Genomic DNA, 22,012 nt, shown 5'->3' with positions numbered 1-22,012 from the left:
TATCATTGCTGCCTCTTTGCTAGGTCATCACTGCAGATGAAATTATTCTAAAATGTCTTACTCTGGAGAAATAAAGTAAAAAAAATAATAATAATAATAACTATAAATATATTGGAGAAATAAAGTAAAATAATAATAACTATAAATATATATACATATATATATATATATACACACACATTTTTGGACACACCTTTTCATTTCAATGTGTTTTCTTTATTTTCACGACTAATTACATTGTGGATTGTCACTGATGGCATCACAATTATGATACCTGACACCTGAGATGACTACCTCTTAAAGCTCATCGAGAGAATGCCAAGAGTGTGCGAAGCAGTAATCAGAGCAAAGGGTGGCTATTTTGAATAAACTAGAATATAAAACATGTTTTCAGTTATTTTACCTTTTTTTTTTAAGTACATAACTCCACATGCGTTCATTCATAACTTTGATGCCTTCAGTGACAATCTACAATGTAAATAGTCATGAAAATAAAGAAAACATATTGAATGAGAAGGTGTGTCCAAACTTTTGGCCTGTATTGTATATATAACAGTTGAACCATTTGAGCAATAAAGAGTTCATATATCGTTATCAATGTGTGGTTCTGCTTTGGCTATTCTAGAAACAAACATAAGTGTTAATTAGACAGCAGGCGAGTGCGTTTAAACGGCCATCAGAGACAAATGTGATCGGCAAAAATCACGCTGATTGGCTGTTGTGTGATGATGTGTTGGCTATTTTTCCCGACATAAATAATGTAAATCTAGATAATCCTTCTAGAGCTTCAAGTGTTGAGTAATCTATGGAATTGTTCAGTGGTTCTCAAACCTATTTCACAATACCAGCTTATGAAACACCGGGCTCCCCAAGTACCAGCATAATGACCAATATTAAATTACAGTAGTGTAGTAAACACTAGACCTACATATCCATTAAAAACAAGACAGAGGTTTTATTGAACAGTGACACTGTAACATCGATGAGGTGGCGACTTGAGCCGCCTTTCGCCCGATTGTAGCTGAGATAGGCACCAGCGACCCCCGCGACTACAAAGGGAATAAGCGGGAGAAAATGGATGGATGGATGGACACTGTAACATTAAACACAGGTTGAACAGTAACAGTGTATTTGAATATAGGAAAATAAAACTGTGTACTTAAATAATGAATTAAATTGTTGGCGTACCACTAGATAGAGCCCATGTACCACTAGTGGTACACGTAATACAGCTTGAGAATCCTTGGAATAGTTTGTTTGATTAAACGGCTAAAAGTGTCACACCGTGGTGAGGGAAGTCTTGTTTTCGGCTTGTCTGGCAAACTTCCTGTTTTATTTTGAAAATTCTAATCCTCTTTCCTCCTGTGTCACTGGTCTGATGTCTCTCCTGATTGCCTGATTGTGCCCACCTGTGTCACCCTCCCTCATGTGTATATAGTCCCCGTCTTCCCCTGTCTTATTGCCAGAATATATCGTCTCACTACGTACCATGTTTGATAAGTATTGTCTCGCTTTATTTATTGATTTCTTTGTTTCCTCTGAGTGTTTTTTCTTTGGCTAAAATTTTTGGGGTCTAGTCTTTTGTATCTATTTCATAGTGCCTTGTCTTCCTTTTTCCTCCTCTGGAGTGCTTTTAGTTTGCTGGCTTTTTGACTCCTTTGCATGATTGATTTTCCTTTTTGTAGATAATCGTAGATTGTTGGTTCTTTGTTATTAGACTCGTATACAATTTTTGCAATTGCCTTTTTTCTCTCTATGGATTGATTTTCTGTTTATTGCCTTATGTCCTTTGCTACATTTCCTTTGTTCCTCAAATAAATCATAGATTTTGTAGCCACTTTATTTTGATCACTCTCTCCCAGAGATAGGAAAGAAAACTAATTAAAATCTGAGTCAATTGTCACGCTTCTGCACCTGAGTCCTCATTTTCGCCAAGACCTAAAAAGACACGGTTTAGCCTCCATGTGTAATTTAAGGAAAATAGTTGGCCCAAAAAATGTTTTTTCTCCATAACCGTCATTCTTTTTTAATAAGTACACATCAACATTGCAATTGCACTTTTAACATGTGTGCAATAACTAAAAAAAAAAATACTTTCCACTGTTCACCACCACACAGATCACCCACACACCTCCGCTCTATTTCAGCAGCCGTGCGGAAACTATGTCTGGGTATTTAAAGTTCCAGACACTCCATGTAGTACTAACTATCCATCCATCCGTTTTCTACCGCTTATTCCCTTTTGGGGTCGCGGGGGCGCTGGCGCCTATCTCAGCTACAATCGGGCGGAAGGCGGGGTACACCCTGGACAAGTCGCCACCTCATCGCAGGGCCAACACAGATAGACAGACAACATTCACACTCACATTCACACACTAGGGCCAATTTAGTGTTGCCAATCAACCTATCCCCAGGTGCATGTCTTTGGAAGTGGGAGGAAGCCGGAGTACCCGGAGGGAACCCACGCATTCACGGGGAGAACATGCAAACTCCACACAGAAAGATCCCGAGCCTGGATTTGAACCCAAGACTGCAGGAACTTCGTATTGTGAGGCAGATGCACTAACCCCTCTGCCACCGTGAAGCCCTAGTACTAACTATTACATGTTTATTAGTTATACCCTTTTATCTGTGAATGGGTGCAACAGAATATAAATCAATTGTTACCTAGTTCTAGCAAATAAATGAAGTGCTTTCAATTAAAACATAAAAAAACAAAATCATGGACAACAATCTGATAATAAAATTGCATTTGTGTCAAAATACTTGAGTGTTTTTTTATTTATCTTTTTTTTTTTTTACTTATTTCAAATTATGTACATTAATTTACTGGAATTAATAAAAAGGATGACAGCAATAATATATAAATAGTGACCATTTGAAATAGTAGATGTGCTGGTGTTTAGTTGGATTAGTTGTGAGCCGCACATTGCATGTGTCTCATTTTCAGTGTCATGTTTTTCTGAAGAGTGTCCAGAAAAACCAGTGAGGATTTAAATTACTATATATATATATATATATATATATATATGTATGTATATTAATGTACAATAATTAATTCACAATTGCACCCATTTATTTTAAACAGTGAACTGTATACAAATAATTTTACCAATAAAACCATCTCAAACACAAATGGATCCATAAAGAAATGTCTGAGATATACATTTATTCATTAATGCATGGCATGTAATACTTTGAGACATTTGATAAAAGTGGTTGAAAAAAATCAAACCTAATGATGTAAGGCACACCAAAAGTAGACCATGGGGAAGTGTCTGATTGTGGGCCTCCTGCTGGGTCCTCTTCAAGGTTGTTTACATCACGGATTTGATCAAGTGCCAACTTTAGTGTGTTCTCAAAGCTTTAGCATAGATGGGCTCCAGAAAATGAAAGGGGAGCAGCATGAACAACGCCATGAGAAAGATAACACTTACTAAAGCTAGCAGCACGTAGCGAGCGATGAACAGACTGTCCACTATCTGTAAAGGAGAAGAAGAGTTGATTATTTTCAGTGAAAGAATTTCACACTAAATATGTACTTAAAGGGCATTAGACGTCTCCTTTCAGTACTTACTTTTGTCCACTAGATGTCAATAGAGAGCTTTCACAACACAAACGCATGATTGGGAAACGTACTAATAAGCACATATATTCACCCAAAAAGAATAAAGAAATAAATAAAAAAAGAAGAATGCTATGAATTAACAGACAGAAAAGCATGTAAAGGCACAAAGTATTATTATATTGCGTCTGAACTTGATCAAACATACAACTGTACTTACTGAGAACCATAGTACAAATCTATGGGAACCTATGATGATTTTCAGCAAATTTTAAAACACTTCCTTGTAGTCTAGATCAGAAGTCTTCAACTTATACTGCCCATGCCATTTTTCTACAAATGTAAATGTGTTTAAATACATATCAACATTGTTCCAGCACACTGTGGTGACGTTTGGAAATGGCAGTGACATGGCCACCCTACTGCGATGAGGTAGCAACCTGTCCAGGGTGTACACCGCCTTCCGCCCGAATACAGTTGAGATAGGCTCCAGCAACCCCCTGTGACCCCGAAAGGGACAAGCGGTAGAAAATGAATGGATGGATGGCCACCCTACTCACTATACCTTGCAAATTTCAACTAATAACTTGAATAAGTTATATAATATTGAATTATAATTAAATTAGCATTGTCAGTTAGTAATTAGTGCCCCAGTTGTCAGCTAACAATTACAACTGATGTGCTAATCGCTAGCAGACAACTGTCACGCTAATCACTAGCTGGTAACTAGTGTGCTAATTGCTAGCTGACAACTACCACGCTAATTGCTAGCTGACAACTCCCGCATTAGCACTAGTGATTAGAGTGTCAGTGGTCTGCTAGCGGTTAGCACGTCAGTTGTAAAACCATTATTAGCGCACTAGTTTTCAGCTAGTGATGACTGCTCCAATAGTTTTCTGCTAACGATTAGTGTGCTAGCTGTCAGCTAGCGAGTAGCATGCTAGTTGATAGCCAGCAATTGGTGCCAATGTTGTTAGCTAGCGATGAATAAGGCACTAATCCGCTAGAGATTAGCGCACAATTTTTTTAGCTAACGGTTAATGCGGCAGTTTTCAGCTAGCGATCAGTGTGCCAATAGTTAGCTAGTTATTTTTGCACCAGTTTTCAGCTAACCATTAGCACAATAGCTGTTAGCTAGTGAGTAGCATGCCAGTGGTCAGCTACCAAATCGCATGCAAGTCGTCAGACAGCGATTAGCGTGGCAGTTGTCAGCTTGCAATTAGTGCGCCAATTGTCAGCTCGCGATTAGTGCCACTATACTGTAAAATTTTAATAGAAGGTACTGTACCTTTATGACCAGTTTAATTTAAAACAACATTATATATAAGATATATAAGTAGGGGGTCCCTGCTCTACCTGTCCATCAATCTGTGGGTACTTGGCCTCGAAAATGTTGAAGACCCCTGCTTTAGAGTCCCATTGTGCTGGCTGTATTTGGCTAATAATGTATCTGGGTTTGCGCAGACGAGAACATGTTAGCAGGCCAGGACATGGCTCCTCTCTTCCTTTTTCTATTGGGTGGCAGCTTGCTTGGCAGGTCTGGCTGGCTTACTGGCACAACCCAGAGGCGACATGGGGCGGGGGGGGTTTGTTCTGTGCTGCTGCTGGGCTAAGATAAAGCAAAGCAGGCCTTTGTGGCAAGCTCGTATGCCGAGTGCACACAGGCAAATGTGCTATAAAAATAATAAATTAAGAGAAAGCAGCAAGCACATATACACAAAAGAGGAATAATTAAGGAAATATGCATAGCAGTTTCTATCATAGCTGACATTGAGGTTTTCGAATGATTTGTGTATTTATTAGGGTGGGTGTCTACATATTACAGGATAACGGTGCTTGAACCGGTATTCGAAAAAAGTAATTAATTCACTATTACAAAACAAAATGTTTCTAATTATCACAGCAAAATCAGCAGCATTACAGAACACACAACATCTGCAAAACAATTGGCAATATTTTATAGTAGTCAAACAGCGGGAGTTTTGTGAAGGATCCTGAGCTGTGATTCAGTGGATGGGCTGTGGGGGGCAGTAACGTCAGCATACTGGGTTGATGCCAACTTGGGAAGGAAGAGATTCTATTTATTTTTTTGTATAATAGCGCTTCATAAAATAAAGCTTGATGAAGACTGTTGGCAAGATTGAAAGTGTGGACAGATAATTATCAGGCTGATAAAAGTAAATACAATATCCTACCGATAAATTGGATATAAAAAAGCTCAGCTAGAAAAATGTGAAAACACTCCAATGAGGGAAGATTATTCATATTGTGCTTTCGGGTGGTTAAGGTGAGCAAATCAAGTGCTCCTGTTCTCCTGCTTCCACCTGAGCTCACTGTAAGCAAAAATGGCGTCAACCAAGTGGTACGTTTTCATTGTTTCAGAAGAAAACATGTTGCCTTCTATTTGAACGAAATGTTCTGCAAACGCCACAAAAAAAGAAAAAACATTGCACTTTAACACATGGTACATTATCAGCCCCTTGAAAAGCCAGTGGTGTTTTGATACATCCATCCATCCATCCATCCATCCATTTTCTACCGCTTATTCCCCTTTGGGGTCGCGGGGGGCGCTGGTGCCTATCTCGGCTACAATCGGGCGGAAGGCAGGGTACACCCTGGACAAGTCACCACCTCATCGCAGGGCCAACACAGATAGACAGACAACATTCACACTCACATTCACACACTAGGGCCAATTTAGTGTTGCCCGGAGGGAACCCACGCATTCACGGGGAGAACATGCAAACTCCACACAGAAAGATCCCGAGCCTGGGATTGAACCCAAGACTGCAGGACCTTCGTATTGTGAGGCAGACGCACTAACCCCTCTACCACCGTGAATCCCGTTTTGATACATACTATGGTGTTTTGATAAAGAAATATGAATAAGTTATCGGTCCTGAGAAACAGGAAGTTATCTGTATCGGTTTGGATGTGTAAATATTAATTCTGTCCGGAAGAATTATGGTATAGCTTTTCTGTGCAGGCCATTTAAGTAATGTTAGATTACCGTTACAACGATGGTGTTTGCGAGGAAATCCCAAATATCACCTTCATGCACTTGTCGCAGGTGGCTGCATCTTTCTAAAGGCTCAAGATTACTGTAAACATTTTGAAACCAAAAAATAAACTACCACCATGGACTGGACTCTCAATGATGTAAAAATAGGGACACGGAAGTGATCACAGCACCGCTATAGTTTGTCTGCGCTATCACTAATCCATCCATCCATTTCTACCGCTTGTCCCTTTTGGGATTGCGGGGGGTTGCTAGAGCCTATCTCAGCTGCATCCGGGCGGTAGGTGGGGTACACCCTGGACAAGTCGCCACCTCATCGCAGGGCCAATATCACTAATACTTGGTTAATATTCACATCATGAAATGTAAATCAAGTATTGTTGGCAATTTTTGGATAGTTATTTACTGGATTTTATGGGCGAAATAGAATAGCTCCCATTGGGTCTGCTGAAAGGGGACTTTTATTTACTTTTATTTACAAGTGAAATGTATTTTTAAAAATCTATCTGTCGTCATGTCTTTCATAATGATTGTGAACGATGGGCAACATTTTTTAAAAAGCGCAGTTCCCCTTTAACAGTTTTTCAGTGTGGTTAGTACCATTTACGTCGACACTGGTGCCAATATGGAACCAGTGCCAATTTACAGTATCCATCCTTTAGTATCCAAATGTTGTCCTTTACCTCTCTCTCTGTCACACATTAACTACATTTCTTACACGTATTGATGTCGTTGGTTAATCTTAAAAGTAGAAATTTCCCAATCAAATGTTGATATCGATTGAATACCAGCAAAAAAACATTGGATGATATCAGCTTGCACTTAAAATCTCCGATGCACGCAGTCCAGCAACGCATTTACTTGTGCAAAGCAAGCCAGTTAACATCTAAATGTCCTCCAATAAGCCCACAAAGATGGACATATATTTATGTATTAAATAATTTACTCATTTTCAAAAGGTAAACAAACATGGTAGGCTAAAGGCAACTAGGAGCTCGCAGCTACACAATAGCTCAGCATAGGCAGAACATGGTTTTATGTGCGAGGATTTTGGCACTGTTTTGACACCATATCCATCTTCCCAATAGATTTAAAGGTGATTTAGAAAATATGTGTCAAGAAGCAAGCTAAAATGTTAAAAAAAAAAAAAAAATGTCACGTGCAACTTCTGTAAACAAAGAGACTAAAGTAGTGCAAATCACACTTCAGTGTAGCAATAACCATTTCTATGGTCTTAACTTTTGGATGCAGAATGGCGTTAATGCTTGCTCTCACTCGTCTAACACATACACAGTAGTAGTATCCTGTCAATGTATTGCCAAATACTTTTACCCCTTAATGATAAACTTGATTAGAAAGAGCAAGTACATGTGCACAGCTTCACCTCTATCTCTTTGAAAGGAGGTCGGGTCTCTGGAGTCCGAGGGAAAAACACCAGTGCCAAGGTGATGGTGAGAGCCAAGAGGAAAACGGGGATAACTCCCAACCTAGACACACACACACACACACACACACACACACACATTCAGTGTAGACAATACTTAAAAGATTTACATACAGCTTTTATCAAGATAACTCCAGACTTAACATTTGAAAAATGGTTTTGAACCTTCAAAGTACTCAATTTGTAAAGGCTTTTTAACTTTCAAAGTACATTATATAATTTCAGCTCTGAATTTTTTGAACACTTGATTTGAATTTGTTTTGAACAATTATTCACACAACGCTTTTATTTAGTTGGAAGCTTGTTACTACGACATACAAACATTTCTCAATCAATAAATATATTCCCATAATTACGTCAGGTATACATGTCAAAGTTTTTTTTTTTTTTTTTTTTTTACCTGAAGGAATTAATAAAGTACTATCTATCTATCTAACTTCAACGGTGGCTGAAAAAATATATCGGATGTGGGAGAAATCTGGTGAGCCCATGGAGCCTGAATTTTGGTGTGATGCTTTACCAAAGACACTTCAAACCAAAAATTGGGTTCCATGGTCTCCCCAAATTACGAGGCAGCGTACTGAAAAATCCAAGTATGCATGTGGACACTTAGACATATTTTAAAAAGAGGCATATTTTGTGATGATGATGTGTATAGAAAAATGCGCACACTTACATGGATGAAGGACTTTGACTAAATCCATCCATCCATTTTCTACCGCTTGTCCCGTTCAGGTTGCAGGGGGTCGCTAGAGTCTATATTAGCTGCACTCAAAATGATAGTTAAATCTGTTTTTATAAGTTACCGCCAACAATGAAATGATCCATTTTAATAGCTACGGCAGTAGCATATAGCACATAGCAGTTAGCATTCCATGACCAAAAATGCACTTCTGCCATGACCCTCCCCCGCCAAATTCTTATTGGTTGACGTGTATGTGACGATTGCTGACGTGTGTGTGACGATTGCTGACATTTTCTTGGTCTCTTACGCGAATTAGATAAAAAATACTATTCGATATTGTGTAATCTGCAGTACATGATTTTCTTTTCGGTGCCATTTTTGTTCAGCCCTTCTTAGTTTTTATAAGTTACCGCCAACGATGAAATGATCCATTTTAATAGCTACGGCAGTATTGGTTGATGTGTATGTGACGATTGCTGACATTTTCTTCGTCTCTTCCGCGAATGAGATAAATAATATTATTTAAATTTTACGGTAATGTGTTAATAATTTCACACATAAGTCGCTCTGGAGTGTATGTCGCACCGCCGGCCAAACTATGAAAAAAACTGTGACTTATAGTCCGAAAAATACGGTAGTCTCTCTGTCGTTAGGTACCTAGCTAACAGGCTAACTCACTTTCTGAGGATAGTCGGGGAACCCATCCTCCAGATGTCTGACAAACCTGCGCTTGAGATTTTCCCACATAACAGAAACAGAAGGTCTGTTTTGCGAATCGAGTAAGTTAGTCATGTCTTTGACGTCTTTTGTTTTTAATTTGTGTTTATCCCTTTCTTGTTGCTCATCAGTCCCTGGTCACGCGGACATGTGTGTATTCATTTATGTCCAAAAAGACACCACCCATGACATTGCAAACTATCAGCCGCAAATGAATTTGTCAGTGACAAATTGTATTAATGATTTTTGTCGACAAAGTTGCACCCCTACTCGTTACTGCAATTTTAAACACAATGTACAGTAGGAAGGGGATTCTTATGGCCCCATTGGTCACAGTTTAACCGACACATGAAACATGACCATTTTAGCCGCCAGATGGCAGTAGAATGTTGAATATTTTGAAATGTGTTGTGAGAAAATTCCAACTTTGACCACAATGTCAATTGCTATATAGAGTGGTGCTTTCCATCGTTTTCAGCAGACTTCATTGCAAAATGATTAATCCACCCAGGAATGGGTCCATATCAATCCCTTGTCTACTGTATTCTTTTTCATTGACACATTGAGAAAAGTCCCTAGGAAGCAAAGACAGTGAGTTGACTCTGTCCTTTGAGATGTTTATGCGTCAGGGACACAGGAAAGAGCCAAGCGGACACCACTTTTGCACTTTGCTACAAAGTCTTCCCAACAGCTTTGTTAAAAGTGCTGGTATTTGCAACTTTCTTGGCCCTCTGGTATGGAGGCATATTTGTGCCCAAATATAATAATATGATTTACAAGCACATACACTCTATTTTGAAAATTAATTAAACTAAAGGGAATAATACAATTATTTGAGAGAACATACATTTATTTTTAAATGTGTTTGCTATTATCCACATTTACATGCAATAATTACTGCATTTCGCATAGCCAGATTGCTCTTTCGCTCTGAGGATTTTTCTCTGCACTCGCTCATGTAGGCACAAAGCTTTACATATGTGCCAAAAAGGCAAATCAATCAGAGAATTGTAAAAAATGTACGTTCTAAGTGGCTGCTTGGTCTCCAGTTAGTTCGCTTGTTACATTCATCTGGAAGACTTGGTTTGCGCTAATTGTGTCAATAAACAACAATGAAACAACTTGGCGCACAACGACTACAGGTAAGTTGTTTAATTAATTTGGTTGTATGAGCTGGGTAAAATTTTATAAACATTATGAATATTTTTTTGTACATTTGTCTGCAGTGTAACAAGCCACAATAACATTTGGCGATGACTAATTAATTCAATGACGTTATCCTTCATGTTTTGTGGATGGAACCGAAAATGTAATTGTCAGTGCGACCGGTGTTTAGCGTTCAACGAGAAGAGAAAAATGGCTGCAGTCATTGGAAAAAAAATTGCAAGCAAAAATATCAAAAGTTTTGGAACATTTCACCCCAAAACATGTCAGAAACACAAAAAACTTGCTCACTTTGCAAAGCGGACCATACTTTTCATGGCAGTTAATCGGTTATACGAAAAACTTTTAAAGCGGAAGCTTGTTGGACATCTGGAGGACCTGGTTTTGACTTTTACGATAGTTAGCTTGTTAGCTAGATAGGAGAGACAGAGTTGCGTGAAAAATAGATTTAACTATCATTTTAGCCTAAATCTGCCAGATAAACTGTGTTTATATACCTGTGCATCTTTCAAAACACATCATCAATATTACAAAGTTATATTTTATTTCTGAGGAAGTTAGTTAGCTTTGGTGTTGTTTTGTTTAAATACAAAGGTTTAGTATTTAATTGTATTTTCGTAACAGCCGAATGAGCAGCATATTTCATATATAAATATTTATGAATGTAGTCATATTTGGTGTCTTTGTTGTTAATTAAAAACACACTTAGAAATATTTCAAGCTGCATTTAAAAAGTTGATGACTAAATTAGGTCCACTGATCTGTGTTGGCCCTGCGATGAGATGGCAAATTGCCCAGGGTGTACGCCGCCTTCCGCCCGATTGTGGCTATCCTAGGCTCCAGCTCACCCCCCGGATGGATGGATGGATGAACAGATGTACAATTTATAATGTGATTAGTCGACCAATCGTTAAAAAAAGTCGATAATTAGAGGAACAAGTGGTAGAAAAAGGATGGACGGCTGTGATAGGCGCCAGCGCCCCCCTGAACCCTTAGGGAATAAGCGGTAGGAAATGGATGGAAGGATGGATGAACAGATGTACAATTTATAATGTGATTAGTCGACTAATCGTTAAAAAAGTCGATGATTAGATGAGCAAGTGGTAGAAAATGGATGGACGGATGGATATGTGACTATTAAAGCTATTATTAGTTACAACCCTCATACTGAGATTTTTGTCGAAAACTGAATCATATAAAAAGTGGAGCATATGCAAACAGTGGTGATACTGTATTTTTTTAAATGGGGCCGGAAAAAAGAGTCACACTTTGGACAATTTTGAGCAAGGAACCTGACAGCCACCATGTCAGAAATATTGCTATAAATAAATGAAGTACAGTTTTTAAACAGCAATGTTTCATTACTAAAACATATTTGACGCTTATTCCCTTTTGGGGTCGCGGGGGCGCTGGCGCCTATCTCAGCTACAATCGGGCGGAAGGCGGGGTACACCCTGGAAAGGTCGCCACCTCATCGCAGACCATTTATTCCTGATGGAATAAATAAAGTACTATCTATCTATCTAATTTAGGATGCCTTTAAATGCTGTGTTTTGCAGTCTTGTTTAACAGTGGGCCATTTCTGACGTTGCAGATTGACGGATGAATTTATGTGGGCATCCACTACATGCTGTCGGTTGGCCTCCTTTCCTTCCCTCTGCTGTTGCTTGCATGTTATTCCTTCTCGTTTCATAACATCTCGCCTGCTCTGATGTCTATGAAATACATACTTCCGTGTTTTTTGTCCACAACATTTTACACCAGAGTTTTATCAACATGGGCCGGTATTGAAACTGTATTAGCCACTTAACCCTGACGAAAATGATGGCAAAATTACTACTTCGTTGGAGGAAACACAAGAGAAAAGTAGGATAAAATATGATTTTCATGCAGTGAGATAAAAGCTTGTAACTGCAGCTATTTCTAGACAGTATTGTGCGCCACACAAGGTGTACCTAATGTTGCGACCGGTAAATCTATATACTATATATGAAGTTCATTTTTGACCATGTATGGAAAAAAAATAGCGATGATGTTCGTCTTCAAGATTTTAATTTAAACTGTGTACATTTTCAAAAGATAAATGCTGATCATTTTGGAGGGTGTAGGGCATTTACTTAATGTGACCTCTGAATCTATATAATATTTATAAAGTTTATTTTTCAACCATGTCTGGAAAAAAAAAATGTGGTCATGTTTGTCTTCAAGATAAATACTTAAACATTTAAGATTTTCCAAATATAAATTCTGATACCTGTGGAGAGCGCGGGCCAGGGTTTCGTTTGCAATCCTATGGGAACACCTCCACGAACAAAACCGTTTGCAGACATACACACCAAATTTGTTATAAAAATGACTGTTGAGCAAAATGTACTTTTATTTTATCTACACCAAAAGGAAGTGAGTTAAATGTACCGTTAGATTAGAAACATAAACATATAGCAATCTGACTGTTTTGTGTTATCGCTGAGTTTTCGAAAAATTTGCTACCCATAAAAATTTGCTGCCCAAAGCTGCTGAGCATGCACACTGATGCTCATTAAAGGTTTCCTCGTACAAAATAATTATACCAATTAAGGTCAAAAAAACCTTGTAGTATTGTGGTTATTTTTATCTTTTTTTTTTTTACTTAGCATGAAACAAACCAACACAAAAACGCTATAAACCTTTATTCAGCTAAGATGCATGGCTGGTTGTTTGTTTATACTGTATGGTGACAGAATGAATGTCAACAATAAGTATTTTGACAAACTCATTTATGAATAGTAATAAATACTACAAAAGCACTTCTTCTAGGACCTATTTTGGACATTTCCTGAAAATGTTATCAAAATCTGTTCATTACTTACGTTGCTACAGGTTGCATTTTTTTATGTAGCATTTTTTTCAGTACACCAGCATGTTCAAAGTGTTTCCCGGGGGCCAATTGTAGCCTGCGGCTTGTTTTTTGTTGCCCCGCGGCGCGTTCTATAATTAATTCTATAAATAAAAGCAAAAAGAACCTAAAAAAAATGTTTTTTAGCCTGTCGACAAAATGAACAATATCAAAATGGCTTTCGCATCCTTTTGTCATTTTTTTTGCATCCCTAGGTGGAAAAAAAGTAGTCTTTGCAACATAATCAAACCAATTGAATATTTCCCAATTTACATCCATCCATCTTTTTTCTATCGCTTGTCCCTTTTTGGGGTGGTGGGGGGTGCTTGAGCCTATCTCTGCTGCATTTGGGCGGAAGGCGGTGTACACCCTGAACAAGTGGCCACCTCATCACATACACTGTCTAGACTAGTGTTTTTCAACCACTGTGCCGTAGCACACTAGCGTGCCGTGGAATACAGTCTGGTGTGCCGTGGGAGTAAGGCTAGGCGATATGGCCTTTTTTTAATATCTCAATATTTTTAGGCCATATCGCGATACACAATATATATCTCAATATTTTTCCCTAGCCTTGAATTAACACTTGATACAAATAATCACAGCAGTATGATGATTCTATGTGTCTACATTAAAATATTCTTGTTCATACTGCATTAATATATGCAGAGAGGGAAATCACAATTAAGTCAATTGACCAAAACTGTATTTATTAAACAGTTATTAAGCAGTGGCACAAACATTCTTGTAATTTCCTAAACAGAAAGTGCAAGATTGTCAGAGACATTTTTTAAAACAAGCTAATAGTGCACTTTTGTGCATGATGTCACTTAGATGACATACAAAAACAACACTAAATTAAAGTGCACTTCTGGTGCAGAATACCACTACAATAGTTTAAAACTAAAAAAGTGCACTTTTGTGCATGATGTCCCACAAGATATTTCAATACGCGTCACATAAAAATGAACTGCATATGAAATAGTATATGTCCTACGGTGTTGATATGGAAATAATTGCTTCGGCATTTTGTGGGTGTGGCACCGAACGGAGATGTTGACATGCAGAGTTTTAAGCACTCTTCATTCTCCAGCGGGTGACTTTTCAAATGGTGCTACAAATTGGCAGTGGTGCTACTTTTTGTAGCAACGCTTCCACCGCATAAATGTTCAACATTTTCCCACTTGAAGCCAAACCATTGCCAGATGATGCACCCCGTGCTGTTTTTCTTGGGAATTAATTATTCCTTCATTTGTTACCAGATTCGCACCTTCTCTCTCTCGTATTACCACTCGCAACACATCGTTAGCATCACAGCTAATGTTACCTATCTGCTACCTCTCTGCTCAGGGAGGGCGTGTGACGTTGCACGCTTGACGTATGTAAGAAAGTGCACTTTTTTCAAGTTTCTCAAGGAGAGACAAGAAAGAGGGAGAAACGCATGCAGTGTAATGCCTGCAGCTAAACGCAACTGCGTGAGAACGTATACTCTAATATAACGATATAGTCATTTTCTATGTCGCACAGAGACAAACCCGCGATATATCGCCCTGCCCTACGTGGTAGATTATGTAATTTCACCTAATTGGGTTAAAAGTATTTTTTGCAAACCAGTGATTATAATCCGCAAATAATGTGCCGTTGTTGAGCGGCTGTACTGTCTAGAGCAGGGGCGCTCACACTTTTTCTGCAGGCGAGCTACTTTTCAATTGACCATGTCGAGGAGATCTACCTCATTCCTATTTATAATTTATATTTATTTATTTATGAAAGAGACATTTTTGTTAACAAGTTAATGGTGTTTAATGATAATACAAGCATGTTTAACACACATAGATTCCTTTCTTTCATGAAGACAAGAATATAAGTTGGTGTATTTGATTCTGATGACTTGCATTGATTGGAATTAGACAGTGGTGCTGATAACGTCCGCATTTTCAAATGGAGGAAAAGAAAGTCCTCCTTTCTGTCCGATACCACATGAAAGTGGTTGGATTTGGCATCTCATTTGTCCAACTTGCATACTCGTTTTTAAACACTTTGTTATGAGAGTAGCATATGTGTGTGGCCCTTTAATGTCTGGCAGCAGGTGAGTGACGTCAGTGAGAGTGCGGGTGGGCAAGCAAGTGAGAAAGCGGTCGCTGAGGGCGGGGGAGAAATACATTGGCATCAAACTCCGTAGCTTGCTAGCTTGTGCACGCTAACTTTCTGAGACTCTTATTTTGTTAGCACAGGCAAGATGAAACAGGTCTTTTATGGTGAAGACAGGAACTGTGCAGTCGGCCTTTAGAGTTTTTACAGTAGGTACGGAGTCTCTAGAAATAAAATGTGTTTCTCTGCGTCCGCCCTGTTAGTGATTTTTTTCTTAAATATGAGCTTGCAGCAGCCAGCGTCATCTCACAAGATCCTCGGGTGCCGAGAATGTCAAACAACTGACAAAAGTGAAGTTTTGGTATGATTGATGATTGCTCATTTTTATGTATATTTTTTAATGCCTGGCTTGAGATCGACTGACACACCCTCCGAGATCGACCAGTCGATCGCGATCGACGTAATTGGCACCCCTGGTCTAGAGCTTGGCGGAGTAACCGTGTAATATTATTCCATATCCGTAGGTGGCAGGAGGTAGCGAAATTCTTTGAAGATGACGGGAACGACAATAGTTTGTTGGAATCACAATATGCAGACAACAACTGGAGGCAGCGTGAAGGTCAATAGCTATCTAATGCTTAAACCAAAAATAAACAAAAGGAGAGTGCCGCAAAGAAAAGGTTTTGAAGCTTAGAGATGGCTTTACAAAACGAAACACAAATTTAACTGGTTACAAAGTGAACAAAAACAGAATGCTGGACGACAGCAAAGACTTACAGCTTGTGGAGCAAAAGGCGTCCACAAAGTACATCTTAACATGACTTGACAATCAACAATGTCCCCACAAAGAAGGATAGTGTCCGCACAACTTAAAGAGTCTTGACTGCGAAAACAAAGCCGGTGTGGGGAATAGCACTCAAGGAAGACATGAAACTGCAACAGGAAAATACCAACAAAAAAGAAAAAGCCACCAAAATAGGAGCGCAAGACAAGAAGTAAAACACTACAAACTGGAAAACACCAACAAACTCAAAATAAGTCACGGCGTGATGTGACAGGTTGTGACAGTAGACCTACTTTGAGACAAGAGCTGATGCATGGTTGGTTATGCTGTAAAGTCACATCCAACATATGCAAGACTGACTTTTTATTGTCAATATCGACTACTGAGTACCATTTTTGAAATTATTTCTGCTGGTGGTGTGCCTTCGGATTTTCTCAATAAAAAAAATGTTCCTTGGCTCAAAAAGGGTTGAAAAACGCTGGTCTAATCGAACCTTGCATACACTTACAGTATGTAACGGATGCCAACCAGTTTGGTAATGCTGGACAACAAAGAGTTGACAGCTTTAGGGCGTTAAGCTCGTTGACTATCCATCCATCCATCCATTTTCTACTGCTTATTCCCTTTCGGGGTCGCGGGGGGCGCTGGCGCCTATCTCAGCTACAATCGGGCAGAAGGCAGGGTACACCCTGGACAAGTCGCCACTTCACGGTGGCAGAGGGGTTAGTGCGTCTGCCTCACAATACGAAGTTCCTGCAGTCCTGGGTTCAAATCCAGGCTCGGGATCTTTCTGTGTGGAGTTTGCATGTTCTCCCCGTGAATGCGTGGGTTCCCTCCGGGTACTCCGGCTTCCTCCCACTTCCAAAGACATGCACCTGGGGATAGGTTAATTGGCAACACTAAATTGGCCCTAGTGTGTGAATGTGAGTGTGAATGTTGTCTGTCTATCTGTGCGGATTCTGCGATGAGGCTCGTTGACTAGCACTGCTCAAATTGCCCTCAATCACCAAGGATTTGTGGACCCCTCTTTGTGTGTGCAGGGCTGGATTGTACAAGATGACCACTTTTACATTCACCCTGCTGATACAGAAACATGGTTCATTCCCTATAACAGCGTTTTTAAACCACTGTGCCGCGGCACACTGGTGTGCCGTAAGATAAAGTCTGGTGTGCCGCGGGAGATGGTCTAATTTCACCTATTTGGGTTAAAAATATTTTATGCAAACCAGTAATTATTGTCTGCAAATGATGTGTTGCTGTTGAGTGTCGGTGCTGTCTACAGCTCGGCAGAGTAACCCTGTAATAATCTTCCATATCAGTTGGTAGCTAATTGCTTTGTAGATGACGGAAACAGCGGGAGGCAGTGTGCAGGTAAAAAGGTATCTAATGCTTAAACCAAAAATAAACAAAAGGCGAGTGCCCTGAGAAAAGGCATTGACGTTTAGGGAAGGCAGAACGAAACTAAAACTGAACTGGCTACTAAGAAAATAAAAACAGAATGCTGGACAACAGCAAAGACTTACTGTGGAGCAAGACGGCGTCCACAATGTACATCCCAACATGACATGACGATCAACAATGTCCCCGCAAAGAAGGATAAAAACAACTGAAATATTTTTGATCGCTAAAACAAAGTAGATGCGGAAATATCGCTCAAAGGAAGACATGACACTGCCATCGGGAAATTACCAAAAAAAGGGGAAAAAACACCAAAATAGGAGCGCAAGACAAGAAGTGAAACACTACACACAGGAAGACAGCAAAAAACTCTAAATAAGTACACCTACTTTGAGACAAGTAGATGTACTTCTATGCTTGGTGATGCTTTAAAGCATGGGTGTCAAACTCCTTTTAGCTCAGGGGCCGCATGGAAGAAAATCCATTCCCAAATGGGCCGGAATGGTAAAGTCATGGCATGATAACTTCAAAATAAAGACAACTCCAGGTTGTTTACTTTGTTTTACTTTGGCCAAAAATAGAACAAGCACATTGCGAAAACGTACAAATCACAATAATCCTCTGGAAAAAACACTTAAAGTTTGTTGAAAATTCTGAGGAAATTGGTGCAGTTTCAAAAACACAATGAGTTTAGACGTGGTCTCAGATTACCTACAAAACCAGGATTAAACTTTAAATCGCAGTCTTTCTGGGATTGAAAAAAAACACAACATGTAAACTTTTCGAGGTATCAAACACCTCTTTTGTCATGTCCACGTATCAATCCAGAGTAAACTCAACAAACCGTTAAAATCAGAGGTAAAACTATTCAAAAGGGTTAAGTTTTCTCACTATATTTTCATACTTTAGTTGGCGCCTGTCGTGGCGGTAATCCTAGAACCCGTTGGTAGAACACCTTATTTCACCGGTTTGGTGCATGTGCCGCCTCTAATGGCTCTGATATTCCGAAGCGTTTTGGGTGTATAGAAAAGAGTTTTATCTATCTATTATTATTATTAATGTTATTATTATGGAAAAAGGACGACAACGAGGCATCTTGCAATGGTAAAAGTTGATTTTCAAGACAAAAAATTATTTTCAAGGTAAAAGTTGATTGTTCGAGTGTTTGTGTGTTTGAAGCGGAAGACACCAACCTCTTGCTGGTCCTAACAGAATTACTATTGTGACATCCAGTGGACACATTCAGAACAGCAGTTTCTTTCATTAAAGGCCTACTGAAATGAGATTTTCTTATTTAAACGGGTATAGCAGGTCCATTTTATGTGTCATACTTGATCATTTTGCGATATTGCCATATTTTTGATGAAAGGATTTAGTAGAGAACATCCACGATAAAGTTCGCAACTTTTGGTGCTAAGACAAAAGCCCTGCTTCTACCGGAAGTCGCAAACGATGACGTCGCAAGTGTGGGGGCTCCTCACATATTCACATTGTTTATAATGGGAGCTTTCAACAAAAAGTGCTATTTGGACCGAGAAAATGACAATTTCCCCGTTAATTTGAGCGAGGATGAAAGATTTGTGTTTGAGGATATTGATAGCGACGGACTAGAAAAAATAAAAAAACGTTAAATAAAAAAAAAGGTTAAAAAAAAAAACGCGATTGTAAGTGGGACGGATTCCAATGTTTTTAGACACATTTAGTAGGATAATTCTGGGAAATACCTTATCTTTCTATTGTGTTGCTAGTGTTTTAGTGAGTTAAATAGTACGTCCACGGGTGTCTCAGGGGAGTCGACGGCAGCTATGGACGGCACAAGCTCAGCTTTTCTCCGGTAAGAACTGACTTTTTAACCACAATTTTCTCACCATAACCTGCTGGTTGACTTTCCGTTGTGTTTCATGTTCACTTGACTGCGCTCTGATCCATAGTAAGTTTTCACCTCCAGGAATTTTAAACCAGGAATCACGGTGTGTTTGTGTGGCTAAAGGCTAAAGCTTCCCAACTTCATCTTGCTACTTTAACTTCTCCAATATTAATTGAACAAATTGCAAAAGATTCAGCAACACAGATCTCCAAAATGCTGTATAATTATGCGGTTAAAGCAGATGACATTTAGCTGTGTGTGTGCGTAGCGCTCATTCTTCCTAAAAACCCGTGAGGTCTTGCGTACACGTCATCATTACACGACGTTTTCAAGACGAAAGTCCCGGGAAATTTAAAATTGCAATTTAGTAAACTAAAAAGGCCGTATTGGCATGTGTTGCAATGTTAATAATTCATCATTGATATATAAACTACCAGGTGGGTAGTAGTGGGTTTCAGTAGACCTTTAAAAAAAAAAATGCACGTCATTTTAATACTTGGCAAACTCATCAGGCGGGCCGGATAAAACCTTTTGGCGGGCCTGATCCGGCCCACGGGCCGTATGTTTAACACCCCTGCTTTAAAGTCATATCCAATAATTGCGACTTTTTACTGTCAACTGAGTTCTGTTTTTTAATGATTTCTGCTGGTGGTGTGCCTCCGCATTTTTTCAACGGAAAAAATGTGCCTTGGTTCAAAAAAGGTTGAAAAACACTGCCCTACTAGACCTAATAAGTGAGAATTCATGATGACGTAATTGAATACCGGTGCAAATGAGTAAAAATGTGTAAATGTTTTTCACCCCCACACGGCTTATATTACTACAGTATAACTCCCAATAACATTGGTGAGGTAGATATTGCAAACAATCATATTTTATAATAATTTATGTCATTTCAACATTAAAATAGAGGTTAGTGTTGTAAACCACTCACTTTAATGATCCAGATGCTCGAAGAAGGATCATCCAAAGAATCAGAGCCACAATCCAAACAGCAGCAACGACAAAAACCCCTGTGCCGACTCCCAAGACTGTAGTAACCATATTTTCTAATCAGAAAGATCTTTTATGTAGAGAAAAAAGTTTGTATTGCATAATATTTCAGGGCGGTAACAACTAGCTTTAGAGCTGCGCCGCTATGCGGACACACTCGGTTAGTCGCCGCTGTTGACGCTCCCCTACAAACTGTCGACTTAACATCAGGAATTGTAAATTAGCGTTTAAATATTTTTAAACGGTTGCGTTTTGTTCACAGAAAAGTTACTTGTCTATGTCCATAATTCAAGTAAGTAAAGTCCAAACACAAATACAGCGCAGTGTAAGCATTATTCGACGCGTCCTACACTTCCTGGTAACAGCATACTTGAATATCATTGGATGTTGTCGATCTTGACGAGCCAATAGAATACGTTGTTACTCAAACAACCGGACTGGGTGGTAAAACATCCCATCCATCCATCCATTTCTACCGCTTATTCCCTTTTGGGGTCGCGGGGGGCGCTGGCGCCTATCTCAGCTACAATCGGGCGGAAGGCGGTGTATACCCTGGACAAGTCGCCACCTCATCACAGGGCCAACACAGATAGACAGACAACATTCACACTCACATTCACAAACTAGGGCCAATAAAGTGTTCCAATCCATCCATTACCTACTGCTCTTTCCCTTTGGGGTCGCTGGTGCCTATCTCAGCCACAATCGGGCGGAAGGCGGGGCACACCCTGGATAAGTCGCCACCTCATCGCAGGCCCAACACAGATAGACAGACAACATTCACACTCACATTCACACACTAGGGCCAAGTTAGTGTTCCCATCCATCCATTTCATACCGCTTATTCCCTTTGGGGTCGCTGGTGCCTATCTCAGCTACAATCGGGCGGAAGGCGGTGTACACCTTGGACAAGTCGCCACCTCATCGCAGGGCCAACACAGATAGACAGACAACATTCACACTCACATTCACACACTAGTGCCAATTTAGTGATCCCATCCATCCATTTCCTACCGCTTATTCCCTTTGGGGCCGCAGGGGGCATTGGCGCCTATCCCAGCTACAATCGGGTGGAAGGCGGCGTACACCCTGGACAAGTCGCCACCTCATCGCAGGGCCAACACAGATAGACAGACAACATTCACACTCACATTCACACACTAGGGCCATTTTAGTGTTCCCATCCATCCATTTCCTACCGCTTATTCCCTTTGGAGTGGCAGGGGGCGCTGGCGCCTATCTCAGCTACAATCGGGCGGAGGGCAACGTACACCCTGGACAAGTCGCCACCTCATTGCATGGCCAACACAGACAGACAGACAACATTCACACTCATTGCAGATAATATTTTCTGTTTCAGTTTTTACAAAAAAGGTTTCTCATTGTGTTTGTCCATCATCTCTTCTGTTCTAT

At 39.7% G+C, this 22,012-nt stretch overlaps 1 protein-coding gene across 1 annotated transcript; it reads right to left on the bottom strand.

Annotated features, from left to right (window-relative positions):
- Positions 1-3,152: 3,152 nt before the first annotated feature.
- Positions 3,153-20,969, bottom strand: tmem218 (transmembrane protein 218). Its single transcript, XM_061896523.1, has 3 exons — positions 20,541-20,969; positions 7,969-8,071; positions 3,153-3,482 (listed from the first exon to the last, which is right to left on the bottom strand). Exons 1-3 carry the CDS (start codon positions 20,648-20,650, stop codon positions 3,348-3,350), a joined length of 348 nt encoding a protein of 115 aa, XP_061752507.1. The 5' UTR covers positions 20,651-20,969; the 3' UTR covers positions 3,153-3,347.
- Between the last annotated feature and the right edge of the window lie 1,043 nt (positions 20,970-22,012).

Source organism: Nerophis ophidion, linkage group LG04 (genome assembly GCF_033978795.1).
Source record: "Nerophis ophidion isolate RoL-2023_Sa linkage group LG04, RoL_Noph_v1.0, whole genome shotgun sequence".
Classification (NCBI taxonomy): domain Eukaryota; kingdom Metazoa; phylum Chordata; class Actinopteri; order Syngnathiformes; family Syngnathidae; genus Nerophis; species Nerophis ophidion.
The sequence above is the reverse complement of the archived record's forward strand: the minus strand, read 5'-3'. Positions and strand labels throughout refer to the sequence as shown.